Genomic DNA, 22,412 nt, shown 5'->3' with positions numbered 1-22,412 from the left:
AAGAAATTAGTGGGACACGAAAAGATCACAAAGAAGTGCTAAATACAACGAAGAAGGGTACCTGCATATGTAATGTCGCATAACGAATACAATAGATGTAAAACGTTGTATTTGTGGTCTCCCCCATCTTACGGATCACGTGATTCGCCCCTTTTTTTGTACATGTGACAAAGGTGAGGAAAATCAGACTTTTCAATTAATTTATTTGAACAAAGTAAACGCGCGCGAGGATAATTATGAGGAAAATTAAGTCAAGTGAGAGTTTATCTCAAACCCTATCAGATTTATTCTTTAACTAAAAACATCTACAACGTGATTATTTTTAGCTAAATAGCCTCAAAGTCCACAATGGGCAAAACTTAGAATTTCTCTCTGTCCTGTATATCGTTATTCTGTGTGCATAAATACACCTTGTTTGAGAGTTATCAGATAGCATTCATGGCATTCGAATCTCGTAAAGCATGTTTTTGTAGGGCAACAATAATTGAGTAGCCGATGACTACTACGTTGACGTCTTCAACTGACCACTAATCGCGTTGGGGTCAGGAACTCTGACCTGGTAACGACAGTCAATTGCGTTTGGTGGGAGCATCGCAAACTGCCTCGTAATGAAGACGTACGGGGAAAACATAGTTCACTGCCCATGTTTTTAAAGCTTTGTGGCTGATTGCAAGTGTGTGTTTACAATTATTATGTCCGTTTGATACGGGATTCGTTAAAAATTATCAGAGTAGGTGCAATTTCCAGCAAAAAGGGGGGTTCTTTCGAACCCTCCGAACCCCCCCCCCCCCCCCCCCCGGGCTACGGGCCTGAATTTTATTGTATTATAAACCGTTTACAGTGTAACTACATGCTTAAGCTTCTCACAAACAGATTCAATTTAGCCATGGGAAAATTATGAGGTATAATCTCTCTCTCCATCTCAATAAAATAAAACTCTCTCTCTCTCTCTCTCTCTCTCTCTCGTGGACATTTGATATTGGTTTGCCACGGTGAAAAAAATCACGTCTTTTCTTTCAACGTCGCTTGTTGATGGATGGTGTTTGACCAGGAGAGCGTGACTTTGATTGGTCGGACAGCGATCTCACAGTATCACGCACACCCGAGAGCACTCTGATGAAGGTATCCCGTGATGCATCGCGCAATTATCCCAAACTTAATACTTTGTAACGGCCCCTGCATTTTACGGATATTAAAATGTCAATTTGACTTATTGTTATTAAAGCGCATCGCTGAGGATGATAATAGGCAATAATTTGGTAAATTGGGACTTGTTTAAACAAGGGAACACTCTTTCTTTTGAGCTCTGATAGAGCATGGGCTCACTCGTTCAGACTGCAGGTGGTCGTAGAACTGAAAAGCCTCAACTTTTAACCCTTGTTTGCTTTAGTTTGAAGTTTTCCTCGGCCAATTGACGCCTATTATAAGCACGCGTCAACCCAGTGTAAATATTCATCACGAATATATAAGTCCGTTAATGGTGTTTGTTTTATTGGACTTTTTTGTTTTGCGTTTCTCAGGAAATATACGATCCCAAGCATGTCAGATCTGTCCTTTTAACAAAAAGACACGCAAAAGAGACCAGTGAGTCCACTTTTGACTGGAGCCATAACGTTTGCTGTACATGTCTTTAACTATTGTTAATTGTTCTTCATTTCTGGTGAATGAGAACACACGCAGAACTAAAGCAAGTAAATTTAGTCAGAACCGTTTGATGAACGTAAAAAACGGTTGAACTGTGAAAACTGTAGATTTTCCTCTGCCAGTGCAGTCTTGTGCACATTGATAGTACATCACGCCATTTAATGAACTTTGGTGAAATACTAGTAGAATTTGAAAAATATAACTTGTTTGTTTACAACCTTATTTCATTCGCTTTGCCTCCTAGATGATTTAAACGGAATTTCAAAATAAGAGAGTGAAAATGTAAGAGTGAATAAGGCTAGATTAGATTGTCGAGAGTATGGAAATGAACTACTTTTTCTTAATCCTTTTTCTGGAAATTAGAAAACTTAATAAACGCATATCTCTTTTCTCATGTTTGGAAAACTTTCAAGAAAGATAGATGTTATTTGACTAAAATGTTTAAACAGCAAATATTTCCACCATTCATTTTTTTTTTAATGCAATTTTATTACTTTACAATTTTTAACTCCAATTGTTCACTAAAAAGGATTTGAATTCTCTCTTGACAACATCATATGAAACATGACACTGAGATAAATATTTGTATCGAAAGTTATTAGTTTTTCTATTCTTCAATCTATATGACAATATATGGCCTTCGTCATTGTATTTCATCACGTCATATATTCAGTTTAAATTTTGATGATGTTTTATGATATATTTTTGTTTATGCTACGTTTTATGATATACTCCTCAAAGTAAGCTATAACTTTGATGGAAATTAGTTTAGAAACTATAGATGTAATTCCTAAGACGGGGTACTACAATTTTAATAAATGATTATAGAGCTAGAGTCAGACCTGCATATTTAAAAATGCGAACACTGCACAATCATTCAACGTTGAATAAATCGTAGCAGTTTTGGGTTTAGAATTAGTTATCTTTTCAAGCTGCCTGCTAAATCAAGGTTGCATTAAGATTGTATTAAATTTGTATCGTCGCAAATTTCTTTTGTAAACTGACGCACCCAAAGTCACGTTGCTTATCTGCTTGCTTCCGTGCCACCGTGTATTTTTTTAGAGATTAGCTCGTGATTAAGGGTAGCCCAGCCCGTGTTTTATACCGACCTATGTCACACTTATCCTAACCTGTGTGAACCTAATGGAAGTTGAACTCTTTGTATCTTTGACCCTCAGTTTCTTGACACAGGAGAAAGAGGGGAGCGGAGAGAGTTTGGGGGGGGGGGTGGAAGAGAGAAAAAATGGTTTCTGCACTAGATAGATAGATAAATGGATAGATAGATAGGTAGATAGATAGATAGATAGATAGTGAACCTAACAAAAACAATATATAAATGCACTCATGTTGCCCTTGTCAAGATGGACATAATAAAACGGTAACACTAAGTTAACATCATTAAAATAAATTTTTACCACATAAATCAAACTGCACACATCGCGCGTGGGGCTGCCTCTCCAAAGACGTTCTACCGAAGTAAAATCTAACATCTACATTTTATCCTAGTGCAGTTCTCTGACATGTATTAGCCATTTTTCACACAGAATGCACGGTTTACTTAAAAGGCGCCTTCTTTACGGAATCGTCACACTAATTGATCGATTATTTGAGTTCTCTTTCGATCTATCCACGTGTTGATCAGCTACGCCGCCTCTTGTACATGTATATTCCTCTGGTCTCTGCAAGTGATTTGACTCCAGTAAAGCCACCGTCATACTTTTGATCATTTATTTTTTATTATTATTATTTTTTAAAAAATGTTTTGTTCGTTTCTGTTTGAACGTTACTTGCAAAGACCATTACAGCCAGACAACAAATAACAAAGGTTTGAAGATTATTCCGGAATAGAAATGAGAACTTTGAACGCAAATATGTTTGTTTTTACCTTATAAATGTTTTAGGTCGACAGTAAAAATGTCCTTTAAAGACAAAGCAATACCGTGTTGGATTGAAGATGTTGGAATGATGTGAATTTCAATATAACCCCTTCTCTCTGTAACAGAGGCCGAAATTTCTGCTGATATCTAAAAAACAGAGAGAAGCCCCACTGTCCTATAATATTCATTGAAAAGCAAATAAATCTGAACTGAAAAACTGAATAACAGTGTTATGATACATGCTATAACTTTTGGGTGGATCTCTATATCTTTTCAAATTTACATTATAAGTGCGTAACCATGGACGCAGAATGATATCTACATACAATATGCCAGTCACTTAATATACATGTGCTTCATCACAAGTCAACATTGAAATGATTATGATGTCAATGCTTTATTTTCTTATTAATCCTTCACGATAAAGGACTGTAGTGCAGTAAGACCTCTGGAAATCGGCTGTTTTGCCGTTAATGCACGGCTTCTTTTTTGCTACATCCCACAGTGTTGTGTTGGCATTGCGCAGTTTTTTCACACTGTAGCCGACGGTGGATTATTTAAAGTTATGTAGCAACAAAAGATAATTAGGAAAATTACAGAATTGAAAGTAACATCACATTGTTATTTTCCCTCTTTTGCTGCTTGTGTTACGTGTATAGTGGCGCATCTGCCTGAGGTTCTTTTGTTCTGCGAAGTCAGCAATCGTATCCATCCGCAAGTGAGAAAGCGGCGCGCTGGTTCAAATCGAGACTGCGCATGTGAAGCTGCTACTGGCAAGGCCGAATATACAGTATGAATGTGGTTTTCTTTCAATTAAACAACAAAATCCAGGGATTCATTAGTAGGAACTCGTTTGTTTTGCCTCTTTTGTAAGGGTACGTCATACTAATGATGTGCGTTTTCCACGATGAATACGCTCAGAAAGACCTAATCGTTCCCATCCCTCGACAAACACCGCGACTGTCAAAGAACCTTTTGTATGTTAGTAAGGAACACCAGCCTCGTTGAATGACAAAGAACAATTAATAACCTTTTTTTCCGCAAAACGGCAGATGTTTTCTCGATCATAAAATACATTGTTGAGTCCCGGGTTTCCTAGTGAACTTCTTGTACGGATATTAGTTTTGTTCGTAGGCGCGTGACTTTGTTTGTTAGCAAAGCACTTCTTGTCAAAAACAGAAGTTTGTAAAGTGAAAAAAATTAGGAAAATCAGACGCGACAGTCGGTGTTCTATCGATTGATACCTCAGTTGCGGACGCAGAGGTGTAATGTCATTGGTTTAAGGCGTTTTAAGCGGACGCCGCTTCGGGTGAGAGAGGGTAAGGGCCCGCATCGCATCTTGCACCCGGTGATCAAGGAAGAAAGAAAGGAACATGTTTCCCCTCGTGCTGTCGTAATTTTATATAATTTCGTCGCATTTGAGAAGCAATTCATCGGCGAGGAAACAGAATACAAGGTCAGAAAGGTCCCATGTTTCCCAGATTTTCCTCCATTATTAACAGGGGGCACCCGTGCGCAAGAGCCGGTAGAGTCGGATAGGACAAACGCTAATCTCTATCACCTGCGTTTTATTATGAAGCAACAAGGAAGATTGCTATAAATTACGTGAAAGACTCATTAATTGAACCCAATCATGGATTCATAGAATTATGTCTTCGTCGCCAACGTCTTGGAGTAACCACTGTGCCGTTGCCCTCTCACACGTCACGAGCAGATGCCCGAAAAATAATAGTTTCGAACTCGAGAAGCGCTGGAAAAAGTCAGTTGCAACATCAAATAGATGTCATATGTTGTTGAGAATAAAATTGCCCAATAAGTGACTTGCCAAAAAAATAAAACATATCTGAAAGTGTCATTTTCGTAGAAATCATCTGAAAGGACACTCAAGGGTGTGACATTTTGCATTAGTTTCAGTACGAGATTTTTTTCGGTGAATGTTCAAGATTTTGTTTCTTACGAGGCCGACATTTGCACAAACTTACTTTGATCAGCGAATGGATTTATTTGCAAAGTTTTTATAAATTTCAACTAATACGATTATTTATAAGGAAATCTTCGCGAGAATATAACAGTTAGTGTTCTGTTTTCATATCTTTTCTGACATTTTCATCGAATTTTGAGGCACTGTATGCAATAAAGCAATATTAACGATTTATCACAAATCTTACAGTATTATATTATACCACTGAACACATATGTGTCTACTCTTATTCGCTTGTGAAAAAGAATCCCGCCCAGGCGCCCATTTCGACGTCAAACATGAACTAAACATCCATCCCCACATCTTCCCCACACAAGATTACCACAGCCATCAAATGTCACGTGACAAAAACTTTTATTTCCCGTCATGCAGCGCGACAATCTAACCAGGTGTTCGCAGGTGAGAGAGTTCAGAATGTCTGTCGGGGCAATCGCATACGTAACTTATCATAATGTAATATTAATGGCGATAGAAGCAAATTGGTTGGGACTCGTTTTACTGAATTATTGCTCTAGATACTGGAATAAAGTCCTCCGTCTGTCCGACAATTTCATCGCTTGTCACATTAAAAGAGATACCAGAAATGAATGTCTTGGTTAATGTTAATTAATTGATCTACTCCGGTCCATTAATTTCCACACTTCAGGTCCCTTGCCCCTGATCGCGTATTTGTTTCAAGGCGACTGAATAAAGATATTGCTTAATAAGTAGAGGACGTGATTAAACTTGTAGCGGCACAGTTGGGGCGTGTAATCAAATGGCCATCAATGGAATGCTGCCGCCGCGAAGGAAGCCCTATCTCTCTCTCACTCGGTGTAGGATAGCAAACAAACTATATGCTGTCACCACTATGGCCTGTTGCAATTCAAAATTCACGAATATTGTCATCTTAATCGTAGTCTTTTGTGGTTTTTATGGTACTTCATCCCCGCTGTATTTTACTGGTTTTCCGTCACAGGCTCTGCTATATTCGATTTTTATATCAGTTTTACCATTTGATGAATAGCATGCCAGACTCTCGAACACACCATTTTTCATGTACAACTTCATACGTATTCTCTATTCCCTTCGATTTGTATACGCGTCTCTCTTGGCGACATTGCTGTTGATATCATTCGCTTTTCTTTGTCTACTCCGCTTAAGTGGCTACGTGTTTTGTGAAAAACTCAGGACTTTTTTTTCCAACTGCCTTAACGCTCTAAATCACACAGATATGTTTATATCCGTTTCATTTTGTCTGTCAGGTAGACTTGTAAATACTTGATACTATAAAGGAAGGGTGATTTGCAAAGGTGGTAACACAAGGTTACCAATATCAATAGCACTCAGATTGCTGTACACATAATAGGTGCCGTGTTTTCAACAATAAAATAATACAAAAAAGGGGGATTCAGTGGTCAGGAATACGTGTATGGAAATGAGTTGATCAGCTACGCCGCCTCTTGTACATGTATATTCCTCTGGTCTCTGCAAGTGATTTGACTCCAGTAAAGCAACACGGAATCAAATCGTCTTTTTGCTTTTTTATTCATTTATTTCATTCTACTTTTGTGTTTCTTTAAATCAGGAATATTGATGAACATCAACAGCTTCTGCGTGTAACATATCGACTAATAATAACATTTCACCTAATTTTTGAGATTACTATTAACAGTTTTTGTTAATGCTTATGAAAGATGATGAATAAGACGTGATACGAATTTCCCCGCAGGCGCAGTTCTCTCTTGGCGAAAATCCAGCTAGAGTGCTATCCCTTTTTTTTTTTTTTTTGTCATTAACTTCCACAGTTGATAAATAAATTCTTGATAAAATGAGGGAAAAGTAGACTCTGTTTCTACTTAAATGAGACTGTATTGTGACTGGACTGGTAACTACGTTAATAACATGGAATATGCCATTATATATATTTATTCCCAATAAAATAATATTTCTTTATTTTCGAGCATACCACAACTCTTTCCTTTCAAAATGCTGTTTTGTTTTAGCAGCATTGAGGTCTATAATATTTGCCATTCTGTTACATTACAAATGTAAAACTTTTCGTAGTAGTCTCTCTGATCCGCCTCCCAAGGAGAAGCTAACAGACGCTTCCATTCTCCAAAATGACATGAAAATTCCATGAAATATCGGTAATAATTGGCTAATGACTATCAATATTTACATATGGGATTTCCATGTGATTATCGGGGTAATTCAGGAGAAATTACTGTCGCTAACAAGGTTTAAGTTAACAAGGTTTTAGTGATTATCCCATCGCAGTATGCACATGTATTTCAATAAAAAGCTATTTCGCCTTATGGCAGACCAAAACTCTCTCTCTCTCCCTCTCTTGACGAACAAGTTGCAAGAGTGTCTATTTCTCTGATAATTCATTGTTCAAGAAACAATATATCACAGCTGACATAAATTCAAATAAGTAAACGTATTGCTCATCGACGCTGAAACTTGAAATTCAGAAGTATTATCATTCCTTTTTGAAAAAAAATGATATAATTAAAGTTACAGAATCTTAAGCCGTAAAGATAATGTCCATCACTATTGATATATCTGTTGAAGCGACATGGTACTGCTACTCCATTTATTTTTCTTTTTTATTTGTCTAATCTATGGGAGACATTACCTAATCTGCCTGTAACATAACTCGAATAACACACTAGGCTAGATGTATATCTAGCCTACATATATACTTTTGACAACTAGCAAAAGCGCCGTAAGCAACACGATGAAGTCCTCAGTGCTAGTCGAAGATGATGCCATTTCAGTACTAAAAAGGTCATCAAATGCAGAAAAAAAGATAATTCTTTTGTATGTCCGAGATTACAGAAATCATTGAGGAATAAAATTAAATCGTAACTCGATGGCGTTTTGTTCCGGGTGTAACGTAAGACCTGGTGCGGAATAAAAGGAACGGGTTGCGTTACCCGATTTATTTCAACACACGTGCGGGTCGCCTTGAATGCTCAGGCACAGTTCTCATTAACGTTAAAACGATTCTTCCGAAACATCATGTCGTGCAGCTTCTGAATAACAGTAGCACCGTTCACGAGTACATATACAAAACATCTCTGTCTTCAAGACTTCAATTATCATAAAACAATTAGCACGGATGACGAACGGTGAGGTTTGGACCTCTTTATCTTGACTAACCACAAATTCATATATATTGAAGGAAGAGATGTGGACATACGCTAGCATGTAATTAATTTGAATGGCATTAATTGTGCATATTTTTTACCTCACAAAGACTTTTATCACTTTTATTACAAATTACCATAAACAAAAAATTCAATAAACTGTTATTGTAACTATTTTCTTACCTTTTTATAATCTTTACCTTCTTACATTTTTTATAATTTTACCTTGTTATGAGTTTATTTAAGACTTGTAGCGAGTTACGTGGTTACATAGAACAAGTTCCTCTGTGGTATTATTATATCGGTGATTTGTGATCTTAATACTGTTGGACATTATAAAGAACTAGTGATCGCTGAGACCTTCCCTCTTTAACACGGCATGCATGCTAGTTGTGTATTAATCAAAGAAGCAAGTGCAATTACTCATATAGGACATAACTTTTTCTACGTTTAACCCGAATCAAAAGTAACGTTCGGGAAATTTAAAAAACATTAACATTCGTTGGCCTCTAATTTGCCTTCGTTTTGAAACTGACCACGTCGTTAGATAACAAAGGGCTTATCCGTCTGTTCACAATCATCGGCCTCAAGCAGGTGGCCCTGTGTTGAGAAAACGCTGTTGAACTCTGCACTCATACATTTTCACCTTTTTATTATGGATTGACAATTCAAAGTGGGTTTTGTTTACAGAAAACATCGAATAGACCACTCGACGGGCAAATTAGTCCACTTGATTTCAAGCCATAGACAAATAACACGCAAGGCGAATATCAACCGATTAAGAAAAAAATGCTACTGTCTTCGGCTGTGTTATTTACGCCTCGCTCTGCGCGGGTCGCACTTGGCGGCCGTTTAATACCAGTGCCCTTGAGGTCAAGTTGCCAATTAAACCACCTCGTGCAAGTAAAATGCGCGAGATCTTTCATCATAATCGTTGCTTGAAGCGAGCAATGTCCCGTAAATAGGATCTCAAAAATGGGATTGTTGGTATTGGTGTGTGGATGAGTGGGCTCCTCCCGTCTTGCTCGCGGGAAAGCACGTCGTTTAGTTCACGGATTTTGTCCATGCCCAGTACATCAAATTATCATACAGTAACGCAGGGATTGCTTATAATAGAGAAATGCATATTTTTGAGTGAGTCCTGAATATTGAAAGGCCATTTTAGCCTGCTAAAAGTTTTTTTAATAATTCATTCAATGCTCAACACATGGCAATTCAATTTCAATAAGACTAGAACCCAGTTTCTTGTTATCCCTCAGTGCTTTCCCCCATTACTTCTGGAAGCATATTCAATTTAGCATGGGCGTCTACAAATCACATCTTTAAATTTGCCTTTTCCATGTTGCTAACTGCATTCGTTTACCCGTATTCTAGTCAGGTTTAGCCTTAAATTCGGTTCGACCTCTGGTGTAATTTTATTTGATTATAACAATAAACTGATGAATTACGCAGGCCTTAATGTGTGCATGAATATATACTGGCACGTGCATTTTAATTCACATCTATTATGTCCCAAAAATGGCCTACTTTGTACACATACAATATCGTCAATTCATAACGCGGCGCAGTATTTTAAGGAGTGGAGAGGTGACTGCAGCCCTGCAAAGGTTATGATTTTAGCCTCGTAAGGAGTATTCAAGTGTTCTAAAAAACGCCTTTGGCTCTATTCCCATAGATTTTAGATCGATCTATCCCCGCTCACTAGATTACTTTCAGATAATCCGACTTAAATGTCTGTCCCGGCTACTACAAGCTGTTAGGAGGTAATTAACTTTCGTGTCCGCCCGGCTGACAGCTATTTAGCATGAACCCCCAGGGAGTTAGGTCGATCTAAAGTAGGTCGATCTAATCTATGGAAATGGGGTGTATGACAGATTCTGAGTTAGACCCAAGCCCCTGCTCAAACCACAGACTGTAGACATTCACGCGTTTCACTTAAAGATGTTACCTCTTTATTTCTTTTTCTCTTCCTTTCCCTCCCCAAAAAGCCCCCCCCCCCTCAACCAACCCGAGAAGTCCCAGCGTTCTCCATCAATTTTAAAGACAATCCATTTTATGTCTTTCGACACTTCTTAATCGCTTTTTCAAATATCTACTTAACCTTTTTCGTGCAAAACGCTGTGTAGTAAATTTGTGTGCTCCTTAAAATATTTCAGCAATATCTCAAAAAAAAAAAAAAAAATACGTCGGTGATTTAGAAATTCAGGGTATTCCTTTTCAAGCTTTTTCCGACGAAAATTGCCCCGAAATCTTATAATGTTTGCTAACAGATTCGTACTGAATGAATAAGTAAACTACGCAAACTATGACTTCAATCTTATTAATTTTTTCAAACTGGAAAACTGTGATTATATGCACTTTAAAGTGCGGAAATTCAATTTTGAAGAAGCTTCATGCCACATACAGTGCAAAAATAAATAAATGAATAAAAGCAGATTATAGCAATGAACGATGTTATACCTTTAATAGAAAAATTGCATAGTTAATTTCAATTATTGCATAGAAAAACATCAACAAGCGAAACATGCTTCTCAACAAATACATGATGTGTGAAACATTTACATATAACACGGTTTAGTAATAGAAATTGGAGCAAATACTAAGGATTTTGTTTTCTTAATCTAAACCACTATACATCTACAGGCACTAGTCTAAGACTGAGGCGGAAACAAGAAAAATTAACCAAAGTTTACTTTAGGTATTCATATTGGTTACTTCATGTGAACATTATTGGCTGTCGATTTAATCACAGGTCGAGATCGCCTATACTAGCCCTACGTACAGTAAATAATGTTAGCGTCCATATATCTAAACTAAGATTGATATCCCATATTTAAAATTTAAAATGTGAAAAGAAAAATTATATTCATTAATAAAATCACGCACATCTGTAACGTACATTTATCTAAACTATGAATTCCCAAAGAGTCCGTCTACAAACGACTTCAAACTTGGACAATATATGTCGTGAGAACCTTCTCAGTTTGTCTAGAATTAAAGACTGTAACTTGGTGACATTCTTTGCGAGACGTCACGACAATCCAGTGTCAATATTATGTCTGTTTCGCTTTCACGGTGTCATTGGTTGTCTGCTCGTCAGTTTCGACATCAACAGTCACTTTCAAATTTTCGTTTTCACCTTCATCTTCATTGTCGGTGATTTGCGTGAAGGCGTCTTCACAATAATTACAGTCGGTAACGAGTTCTTTCGTTTGTAAGGAATCTTGGTTTGGATTTTCAATTTCTTCGTTTTCTCTCTTTGTCTGTACGCAAGATTCACTGCATGTAAACTTACGGTGATCGTGGTCATGGATGACGTCATTCTCGCCACCTCGCTGTCGCGTCGGACACGTCCGTAGGCATCGGCATTTTTCGGTCGTCTCCGCCGTCCCCTCGATCTCTTTCTTTTGTTTCACGCGTCGATTTTGAAACCAGATTTTCACCTGTTTTTCCGAAAGATTTAGGTAAGTGGCTATCTCGATTCTTCGGAGACGTGTCAAATACATATTGCCAGAAAATTCGCGCTCAAGCTCCAGAAGCTGTGTACTCGTAAATGCGGTTCTTATCCTCTTGCTACTGGGAAGATCGTCTGCTTTGCCATTGGTGTCTGAAACGATTACGAAATAAAAACCATTATTTAAAAAAAACGAGGAAAAAAATTTAAAAAAAAGGGGAAACAGGGTTACAATAATTCGTGCGATTAAAAGAGATCCAATTAAAATTTTTCAGAAAAAAAAAACAAAAACCATGCACCTGGTATGCAAATATGAGTAAAAAGTAGTGCCGACTCAGAAATACTGGCAAATTAGCTGATACGTTTAATTTGTGCGTGTGTCTGAACCCGCATGGAACATATCATAATAATCGCCGGCATTTATTACCTGGATTCATTCACAGTCTGTGGGTTTCTCAATTATTATTTTAACATGGATGAATGCAAAAAAGGCGTCTGTTTTACGAAATTTTCTTTATTAACCTTATCATCATGTTCTTCACAACACTCAAAGGAAAAACCTTTATTATCAAACACAAGATACCTCTATTAATAAAGAAATTTATCTGCCAAAAATATCATAGTTGTTTGTGAATATCACCGATGGAAAACTTTCTCTGCTTTTTCCCTCCATCACCATAACCGTTTTTTATTGATATCTGTTTTTATTCTTCAGTGTAAAATTTACTCGCCTTACAAATCCGATAAAATGCCCAAGAATTTTTATCGTTTACCCTAATCAGCAGGTAAAAAATATATAAATAAGCCAATGTACATTTGTTAACACCGATTTTTTTTAATAAGAGAAATTATTTTCTTGGAAAAATCACAGGGGCAAACAAAAAGGTGACCTGTACGAAAAAAAAACATTTTATAATTAATTTATTTTGTTTTATTCAACGAAAAGATCTTTGTAACTTTTTCACCCTTAATTCTTTTCATTCGTCTTGAACAAAATTGTCATCTCTAACAAATTCGGAATTGAGCCGAGTGAAATCCCCTGCAAACGTTACCACTCAGCACAGCATACATGTAATACTGTGTTGTTCTAAATAAGTCTAATGACAAGATGGGTAGATAAATATATAATTGGTATCAGACTTCCAATGACACAAACACCACTTACCCATTTGTAAGTAGCGAAACTTCGCCTCTTGCACGCGTTTGTAACGTTCTTCCATGGCAACCTCTGGGCGTGGCGGCGACGGAGTCGACGACAGCTTCGGGGAGGACATCGCCGGCCTCACAGCGTGATGTAAATTGCGTGGCGGTTGACCAGCGGTCAAGTGTCCGACTAATTGACGATGGTGGTGATGATGAGCAGTAGTTCTAGCGGGCAGTGGTGGGATGGACGCTGTGATAGACGCTGCGGTCGCTGGATGGACGCAGAGTGGACAACACGTCCCGTAGATATTTGGTGGACCTTGGGGAAATCCGCAGGAATCCAACAGCTGCCTCTCAACCAGCCGATGTTGGTGATGTTGGTGTGCGGCCGTAAACCCTCCATACTGCGGATGCGAAACTGCCGTCTGCTTAGGGCCGGGTTGCTTCAAAATCAAAGAATCCACCAGGAACGATTTGGACATATTTATCGTATTTGCCAAGGCGTGGATGGCCTGCGTAATAAACTTCGAATCAAATTTAACCGGGAATGGCGTCGTAACGCAAGCACCTCTCGTCTAGGCTAAATTTGCGGCTTATTACTTTCCGCTTAATTCTGCACCTATTTATATACTCTTCATCCTTTGTAACCCGCGGGTCTGTTTAATCAGCATTTCAGACCGTGATCGATCTTTGGAGAGATAGAAAATTGAACCAACAGCGGCTCCTAATGAGCCCGCTCTGACGGCTCAGCCTATACAATCTCGCGTTGCCATCGATCGAAAAGTTGGTCCCGTTTAATTCATGATTACCATGTGAGGGGCGTGGCCACCTGTCAGGATTTGTCATTTACACATTTGAAATGATATTGGGATTTATCTGCAAGATGACAGGAATTGCCCAAGATCCGCGCTGAGCGTTGTGCACTGCACAGTCCACGCGACATTCGATGAGATAATGCCTCCGATTAGTAGCAAATCGGGGCGATTATCTACCCTCTACCAGGGCCGCAGTTTTTTTTTTTTTTTTTTTTTTTTTTCACTAGATGTTCACTGATGTCTCCCTAGCTAATTCATTACAGTTTGCTTGCCAGAGACATATTTGTGAATGTCTGATGAAAGATTAATCCGTGGCCCTGGTAGAGGGTAGTGAATATCTATAATGACCCGTGGCGAAAGGATTGCTATACTTTTCCCTATTTCAAAACCTTCCAAAATGTCTATTCTTTGTAACACAAACCTCGGCCACTAGGCCTAAACTAATATGATCATAAATGTCTGCTTTTAATCATTACTACAAAGGTCATGTTCATTTCTTGAACACCTTTAATTAATGATAAAGACCGAAGCAGACGTTTAGTGTACGTGTGGGTTTTTAAATTACTTTCCATTTTTTCCAAATTCTGCAAGTCCGATATCATCAAGTAGGACCTGATCTTCACCCGTATGCTGAAGTCAACCACATAAGTCCATGATCATACATTTGTATTTTAACTGGTTGTTAATGTATAAACACATACCTGTTAATAATGTATATTTCTTATTAAGTACAAGTGTTGAGACATAAATATTATATATTGTAATTAGGTGAATAAATAGATCGATATCTCATGGTATTTATACATGTATTATAATATTGTATGGAATATAAAGCATGTATATATTTATTTAAAATTAATAAAGTATGGACATCTATTTTACCTTTGGCATTGTGTGACAGTAAATGACTGGTTTTCTTATTTTTCTCTGTTCTAGTTGAGGTCAATTGACGTTTATACTCCATGAAAATGTCACCGACCTGGAATCATTTCCCTGATTGTCACAGCACATTTACTCTCGTAACTATTGTCTTGTTTTTATTTTCTCTTTTTACCTTCTTCGATCCGCTTCTACTGCCTGCTAATGACCCGTTTAGCGGCTAGGATTAACTGGTCCTATTGAAAAGAGGCCGCTGCATTGTTTGATTTATCTTAGTTATCTTACCTGATTCATGAGGGTCGTCTGTGTGAGGTGTTACTTTAACTTTCCCATTGTGCATTTTGAGAGAAAAAACCTCTAGTACGAATGCGGGCCGATTAATTTAATATTTTAAACCAAGCGAAACAAACTGCTGATGGTTTGGTTTGCTAGAAATCAACACTACTTTCAACTTCAAAGGAATTGAAATGTGCACACAGGTTGTGTCCTCAATGGAGACAATTCATAAGGACATTTTCACTTGCACTTTACATTCACATTTTTACCAATCTCTGTATTTGACAGCAAGCATCGAGAGGCTCCTCAATTGGCGCTTGCTGAGCAAAGAGTATGTACGCTCCACCGTCTTTTATTTCATCCATCATGAGTGTGTGTGTGTGTGTGTGTGTGTCACGCCGAAAAGGACTACCTGTCCTTGTCAGCCCGTGTACCAGATCCAACCCCACTAACCTAAAACTTCAGGACATGTAAAAGTCAGAAATTAAAAAAAAGAGAGAAAAGAGATATCCAAATCGAATTCTACTTTTCCGACAGTCGTGCTGTCTCGGTTTTTGAGCGAAAACCAGAGAGGCAAGACAAAGTGTACGTCGATTTGTTTCGGTTTAGAATATTGCCGTCTTTTTCAATGCTGATTTACCATTAGATAAGTGGAAATGTGCCCAAAATGGTCACTTCCCTTGAGTCCAATATGTTCAATATTGATTAACCTGGTGGTAAGTTAAAATATGTTTCATAACAAAATTAATTTTCAAAAAGACTTTATCAAGGATTGATACGGAGTGAGGTATATATGACGTAAGGTCTCAACGTTGCGCAATTCTTTGTACACAAAATCAAGCCGCGAAAGACTTCGCTGTTTGTTTCGGTCGTGAAAGAAAGTGTGAGTTCATGATCATTGTTTGATTCGTGAGAAACACTGCAGTGCGCTGAAAAGACTTCATTGTTATAAGAAGTGGCGGAGAATTAAAATGACCAATGCTTACGGTACGCTTGCTAGGGTCATTTCACTGACTGGGCATTACAGAAATGGAAACGCGACGTCACTGATTAAAACGCTGGAGGCACTTTTTTACGCTTTAGAAGTCGGTCAAATTTTCCGGCGAGCTGGTACTAATCCATTCTTTTCATTAGTTTTGAACACTTTTGTCTATTTTTATTCCCACACATGCATCACGACACTCGTGTTTGGTATACAGTATGTATATCGGCTGTAGACTTAATTACTATTATAGTTTCAGATATACCAAAGTGCCTCTTCCAGCAGGAAGGGATCCTTATTTCCTCAATTCTTTTATTTTACGGTAAGTATGTAAATATCAACCAATTTAAGAATTAAATAGAATGTGTTGGAGATGAAATCACAAACCACCATTATAGAGATAGTGCAAAAATCCCGGTATGCATATATGTATATATATTGTTTGCCATTGCCAATTGGTTTATATCTCAATAACCACCGTATTCTTCTGAACTTGGAATTGTATTAAGTTCCTGAATGCACGAGCATTCACGTTTGCATGTGTGCATATGATTTCGCGTGTGTGTACAATACGTAACCCCGCCTGCACGCTGCTATTAAGGTTTTCCCAGGGGAAAAAGGCATGTGTTTTTAACCTTCCAGGGTTGTTGACAGAAAGCTTATTAAGTGGCAGTACTAGTATTAAGATGTACTATTTGAGGTCAAGTGTCTCTTTGAATGACATTAAATGTTCTTCTTATAAGTGATAGTGCGACAGGGGCTCTGGCAATTACAGCAAGTACACATTTCATGATCGAGAAAAATATAAATAAATTATACGTGCATTGCAACTTCCCTTTCTTCGAGTTCTGTTCGGGACAATACAACCCCTGCGCTTACGTTCACATGCACGTGTGCATCCGCACCCAATACGGAGACGGGGTGAACATTTTTCAGCTATGTTTAAGCCTAAGTAATGGAAGAAAGACGACCTATTTGCTATTTGAGAATGTATTCGAATTTACAAGATACATTATTTGTGACTTATGTATTTTATATTAATAAATTGAATCCATGAATTTGGGTTGTTTTTTAGAAAGTGAGGCCATCTAAAACTGAATGTGGGCTTCCGCACTTTGACTCAACTGTCATTCAGATGAAAGTCCAGTTTTGACCTCACGGTCTTGACCCCTGTTGACCAGTCACGGTAAAATCTTAATTCGACCGCCATCTACCCGTGCATTTATTCTTAGCCAATATTTGCAGATACCCTCTACCAGGGCCACAGATTGTTTTTTTTTTTTTTTCACTAAATATTAACAGATATGTCTCTGGTTAAATAGATGGCTAATCTCTGTACTGCCCCAGCACAAATGTCCACAGAATAATAACTGGTAAAGGGAAATTTGCAGGTGGGAGTTTTATTTAACCAGTCTAAATGTAATATTTATTTATTTTAATTTTTTTTTTTTCATTCTTTGTACAAGTTAATTCCCGGGGTGGCGTGTAACATACTGTTTGTGAATTGTATTGTAATGTGCATTTCTGTATTAGGACCCATAGTTGGATCTAGATTGTACACAATAAAGAAAAGTTTTTCCCGTGTGTTTTAACCTACTATACAAATTATATATATACGCGAGCCCTCTTCGGTCACTAAGGAATCAAATGGACGGCTCTTTTCTAAAAAGTAATAGGTTTGACCAATATTCATATTGGTTCAAATCAGTGTGATCTTTAGTGAGACAGCTTGAACAACAGCACGCGTGCCACGACAACTGATGCACAAACAGCGAACGCTGTAAGTGTTTTTATTAGTTTACTTCGTTGTTTACCCAAGAGGTGAAGTCGGTTGACAGTTAACGCTATTGTCCTTTATGCGGGCGACGTTGTTGACTCTGTTAAACCAGAAGTCGATCGGAAATGAGATTACTTGATTTATTTCCCTTTCGGATAATTATCGCCGATATCATTGAAATAGACTCTCAATAAAATTGATAATCCAACTGGGCTATTGTTTTATTATTACTTAGAGAGCATCGCCGTGATTAGTTATAAGTATGGTCATGCTTAAGGGAGACGTTTGAATTAATAATAAAGGTATTTCAAGTACTTCATTAGTTTATGAAGAGATATATTTAGAAGTTGGTTGTTACCGGTATTATCTTTAAGCATACATGAGGGTGTTATGGATTTCTACCTTTACAAATTGCGGGTATCTTTGCTTCTGTGCAGATTGCTGTAAACATGATATAATATTAAGATAACAAATCCCCACTTAACAACATCGTTTGTAGTATTACTAACACAATTATCACAGACACAAGATATAAATTCTCATCGCCCAACCGTTTTGTAAAATGTTAAGATACACGGATCGCACAAAAATGTGTAAGTGAAATGAAGTAGATTTTATTAAACGGTATATTCAGTTTTACGAACCCACAAGATAGCGAACAACTCAAAATTTGATCCACAAGGCACAGAGTGCTCCTTACATTCGGAGGTATATGTACCTTCTTCTCACCTTTTGTATCCCCCCACCCAAATATGTTTATTACAAGTGGAATGAGATAAAACTAAGAATGATTTCAACCCTTGCACTTTACATATTACAAAATCACACCCGTCCACTATTTTTTCTTTAATTTCTAGCGAAGCAAAGCAAATATTTTTATCCATGACCTCCCCCTCCCCTCCTCCACCCCCCCCCCCCCCATCTCACCCCACCGCCACCAGCAAAATCCAAGATCCTCAGGCGACATATCAAACTTATTGAACGATAACCTCTATGAACTTTTTAAAGATAGTGACCATATCTGTTTATGAACAGACAAAGCCCCATATATACATTACAAGGAGACACACCGCCGCGTCAAAGCAGATATGAGCGGAACTGTAACAAGTTGATAATGTGCCTCAATTTTGAAAGGTCTTCTTACGCGAAAGTGACAGTCCGCGTGGTCAGGTTACCAGACGCCGACACGTAATAACTGGGATAAAGAACATGATCTTGAAATGTAGCCAAACGCCGTGGAGGAAAATCGGATTGAATCAATTTTCGTTGTTCAGCGTGGTCATTGGTGTAGAACGTTGTGTGAACGATGGGCCCTGTGGTACATGGTTGATGACATTATAGTTTTCAAATGCCTGGTCTATTATTTTTCCTTCACTAGCCGGATTCGTAAAATTTAAATAAATACGTACGATTCGATTTCCTGATGAGATAATAATAATAATAATAATAATTCATTGGGTTCTAAGTGACACATTTATACATTTGCCAGTTCTCTACATTAATGGTTTAATGATACAAACAATATAAAATATTACTTCATTTATTTGGAAAAATGAGATGACAGAAAGATGTCTCTAGAGTGGGCATGGGGAATTTTTTCAGACTTAAGAAATTATTATTAAATGTGAATATATATGCCGATTTCCATGGTTTTGCATTGACTCTGCCTTGAAACAGAGTTAAGTATATATTTTAATTCTGAAAAAAATGAAAATTAAAAAATGTCGTATTTTATTTTAAAGTCTATTTTTATCATTATATGATCAGTTTATATGCATTGAAATGCATGTATATATTGTATTTAATTATCTTTGTGTTGTATTTGCATGCCTATCTTTACCATACACAAATGACCCTCTTGAACTTCGGTAATACTCAATATCGAGAGGTCATTATCTCATCGGATTAACAAATTACGCAAATCCCCAAGCCTGGGAACTTGTCTCCCGCGGAGCGAGTGCGCACGCGCCGCTGGCAGCTTTGAGTTGTTCTATCAAACCAATCAGACGTGCCAAATCCTTTAAGAGCGGAGTTAGTGATACACTTCAACAGCCCATCCGTAACTAATCCTTTTCACGACCTCGAATCAAAGCCCAATGGCCAATGTCTTAATAGAAAGCGCTTATTTGCTTTTCCCATATTTTTCTTAGGGGAAGTAATTTATTAAATTATTTCCTGATCGTTGGTGCATAATATTCATCAGTTACTGAGAATCGATGGAGGAGGAAATAGACGTTGGATTCGCCTTGAATAGAGCACACGAGCGTGTTTATTTTATGAGCATTGGACGCGCGCGCTCACTTGTTGAGAACGTCGCCCGATTTTCAAGTTTTCCCATTAAAATATTGAATGATTATTTATCCTCAATAGATTATCGAAATTAATACGAGAAACAATAGAAATGTAATCATCCCTTTATAATATCCAGTTGAATATTGTCGCACTGTTTAACAGCGGGTTGTTATTTACATAAGATTTTATGAAAAGATAAGATCGGATAATGTTGCTTACTTATAATTACAGTGGATAAATGGGGGGAAATTTAGTTCATTATTAACCAACACATCGCGTCTTATATCTCTCTTGGTAAGTATCACACGGAACTTTCCCTTTCACTTATTAATTGCCCAATAATTAAATGTTTTAGCCTCTTATTTACACTGCGGTGTAATTAACTTGATTTATCTAATTATCGAAAACAGGATAGATCATTTCAAAGGCATCTTTGTTCCAAGCAAATTTTTAGCAAGTTTTCCACGATAAATTCTAACGCCTATTAGACAATCGGTTAATTTTTTTAAGAGAGAAAATTAGTTTTGCTTTAGTCCCAAAATCAGTACAAGAAGCATATTGCTGCTGGCTCAAAAATACAACCATGAAAAAAAAACACATTTCGAGAAACGTCTTGAAGTGGCAGTATTTATGACAGACTTGTTGAATGATACTACACTGTGCACTATGAAAACAAATTTCTATTTCCGCCATTTTTTAAAAATAATTGTGGACAGTAAGAAGGCACGTGTTTGTAAAGTCCAACATTAAATTATAGCGACAAAGATCCCACAATTCTCCCCTTTCAATATATTCCGAGTGATTTTCTTTTATCTATTAATTTATTTTCTTTTTTAATGATAGAAAGTACTTTCGGGCTATAGAACTGAGAATCAGATGAAGTTATCGTGTTTAAGATTATTTGATCCAGTCTCTCTCTCTCTCTCTCTCTCTCTCTCTGTGTGTGTGTGTGTGTGTGTGTGTGTAATCGTGCCACACCACATCCGACCACACGAGAAATACAATTATGGGCAACAAACAAGATACCAAATAAGGCTTCAGGGTCGACGCTCTCAGAATACATATTAAAAAATCAGTATTATGAAAAAAAAACTGAGTCGCCCACTGAAAAGCAAAGATAAATATACTGTTCAAAGGTGCAGTTTTACATGGTCGTAAATCATATTTAAGAATGTAAACAATATACACAGTATATGATCTATAGAATAATGCATGACGTGTGTTGTATTCAAGTTAGCATTATAATACGCCCTTTTCTTCAATATCCACAGTCATGACTACAGTATGTATGTCTATGTATATTTACAATTAATTATACACGTAACATACAGCCACCACCATCGCCACACCCATTTAGTTGTATTAGCAAAGAAAGAAGTTCCACCTTTTAATACTAGGCCTATATATCTATGGCAATGCAATAAAGTAGAAAACTCAAAGAGTATGACTGAGCTATCGTATAAGAACACCATTTGAAATAAAATTATGTTACATGTAGCTCGGTCCTCTGATAAATTATGAGAAATCAAAAGTGGTAAATATCCGCACATGAGGTAGTCTTCTACGATTGCCTGATGTTTTTTTTTTTCTTTTTGATTAATTTCTGATTCTTTGTCATAGCATAAACAATGTTTTCGGAAAGCAATGGTAAAAAGAGTGAGAAAAATACCCCCATTCGATGGCCAGATATTATTTGGATGAAAAGAAGATAACACTTCCTCTTCGAAAAATGAGAAGTATCAAAAGAGCAGGAAAAAAAATCAGACTTCTTTTGTGAACGAATATTCGTCACCGAGATTTCAAAAAAGTTATCGATTTTTAACAAAAATTTGATTGCTTTGACTGTGACAACAGACAATTGGATACGGCGTGTCTCACCTAACACAATTTCATTGGTCAATTTTAGAAATAAAGGTAGGTAGCACAGTAAACGAAAGAAATTATCGGCTTTTAAAGAATTTAACCTTATAAAATAATACGAAAACATGGAATAGACAGATCTAAATCTCATTATTCACACTGTTTACTAGTATAATTTGAGAGAATATCTCACCGTGAAGAGCGTACGAGTTCCATCTTGTACAATCTTGCTAATTTCTTCTATCGATTTCATCTCTAGAGACAATACTTATGAATCAGCAACACTAAATTTTGTTTT

General features: G+C 37.3%; 1 protein-coding gene across 1 annotated transcript; it reads right to left on the bottom strand.

Annotated features, from left to right (window-relative positions):
- Positions 1 to 11,081: 11,081 nt before the first annotated feature.
- On the bottom strand, positions 11,082 to 14,257 carry LOC106180984 (GS homeobox 1-like). Its single transcript, XM_087009946.1, has 2 exons — positions 13,256 to 14,257; positions 11,082 to 12,243 (listed from the first exon to the last, which is right to left on the bottom strand). Exons 1-2 carry the CDS (start codon positions 13,713 to 13,715, stop codon positions 11,690 to 11,692), a joined length of 1,014 nt encoding a protein of 337 aa, XP_086866072.1. The 5' UTR covers positions 13,716 to 14,257; the 3' UTR covers positions 11,082 to 11,689.
- Between the last annotated feature and the right edge of the window lie 8,155 nt (positions 14,258 to 22,412).

The sequence above is a fragment of the Lingula anatina genome, chromosome 3 (genome assembly GCF_051362555.1).
Source record: "Lingula anatina isolate TDL-2025a chromosome 3, LinAna3.0, whole genome shotgun sequence".
NCBI lineage: Eukaryota > Metazoa > Brachiopoda > Lingulata > Lingulida > Lingulidae > Lingula > Lingula anatina.
Note: the sequence above shows the minus strand (reverse complement) of the source record. Positions and strands in the feature narration are given on the sequence as shown.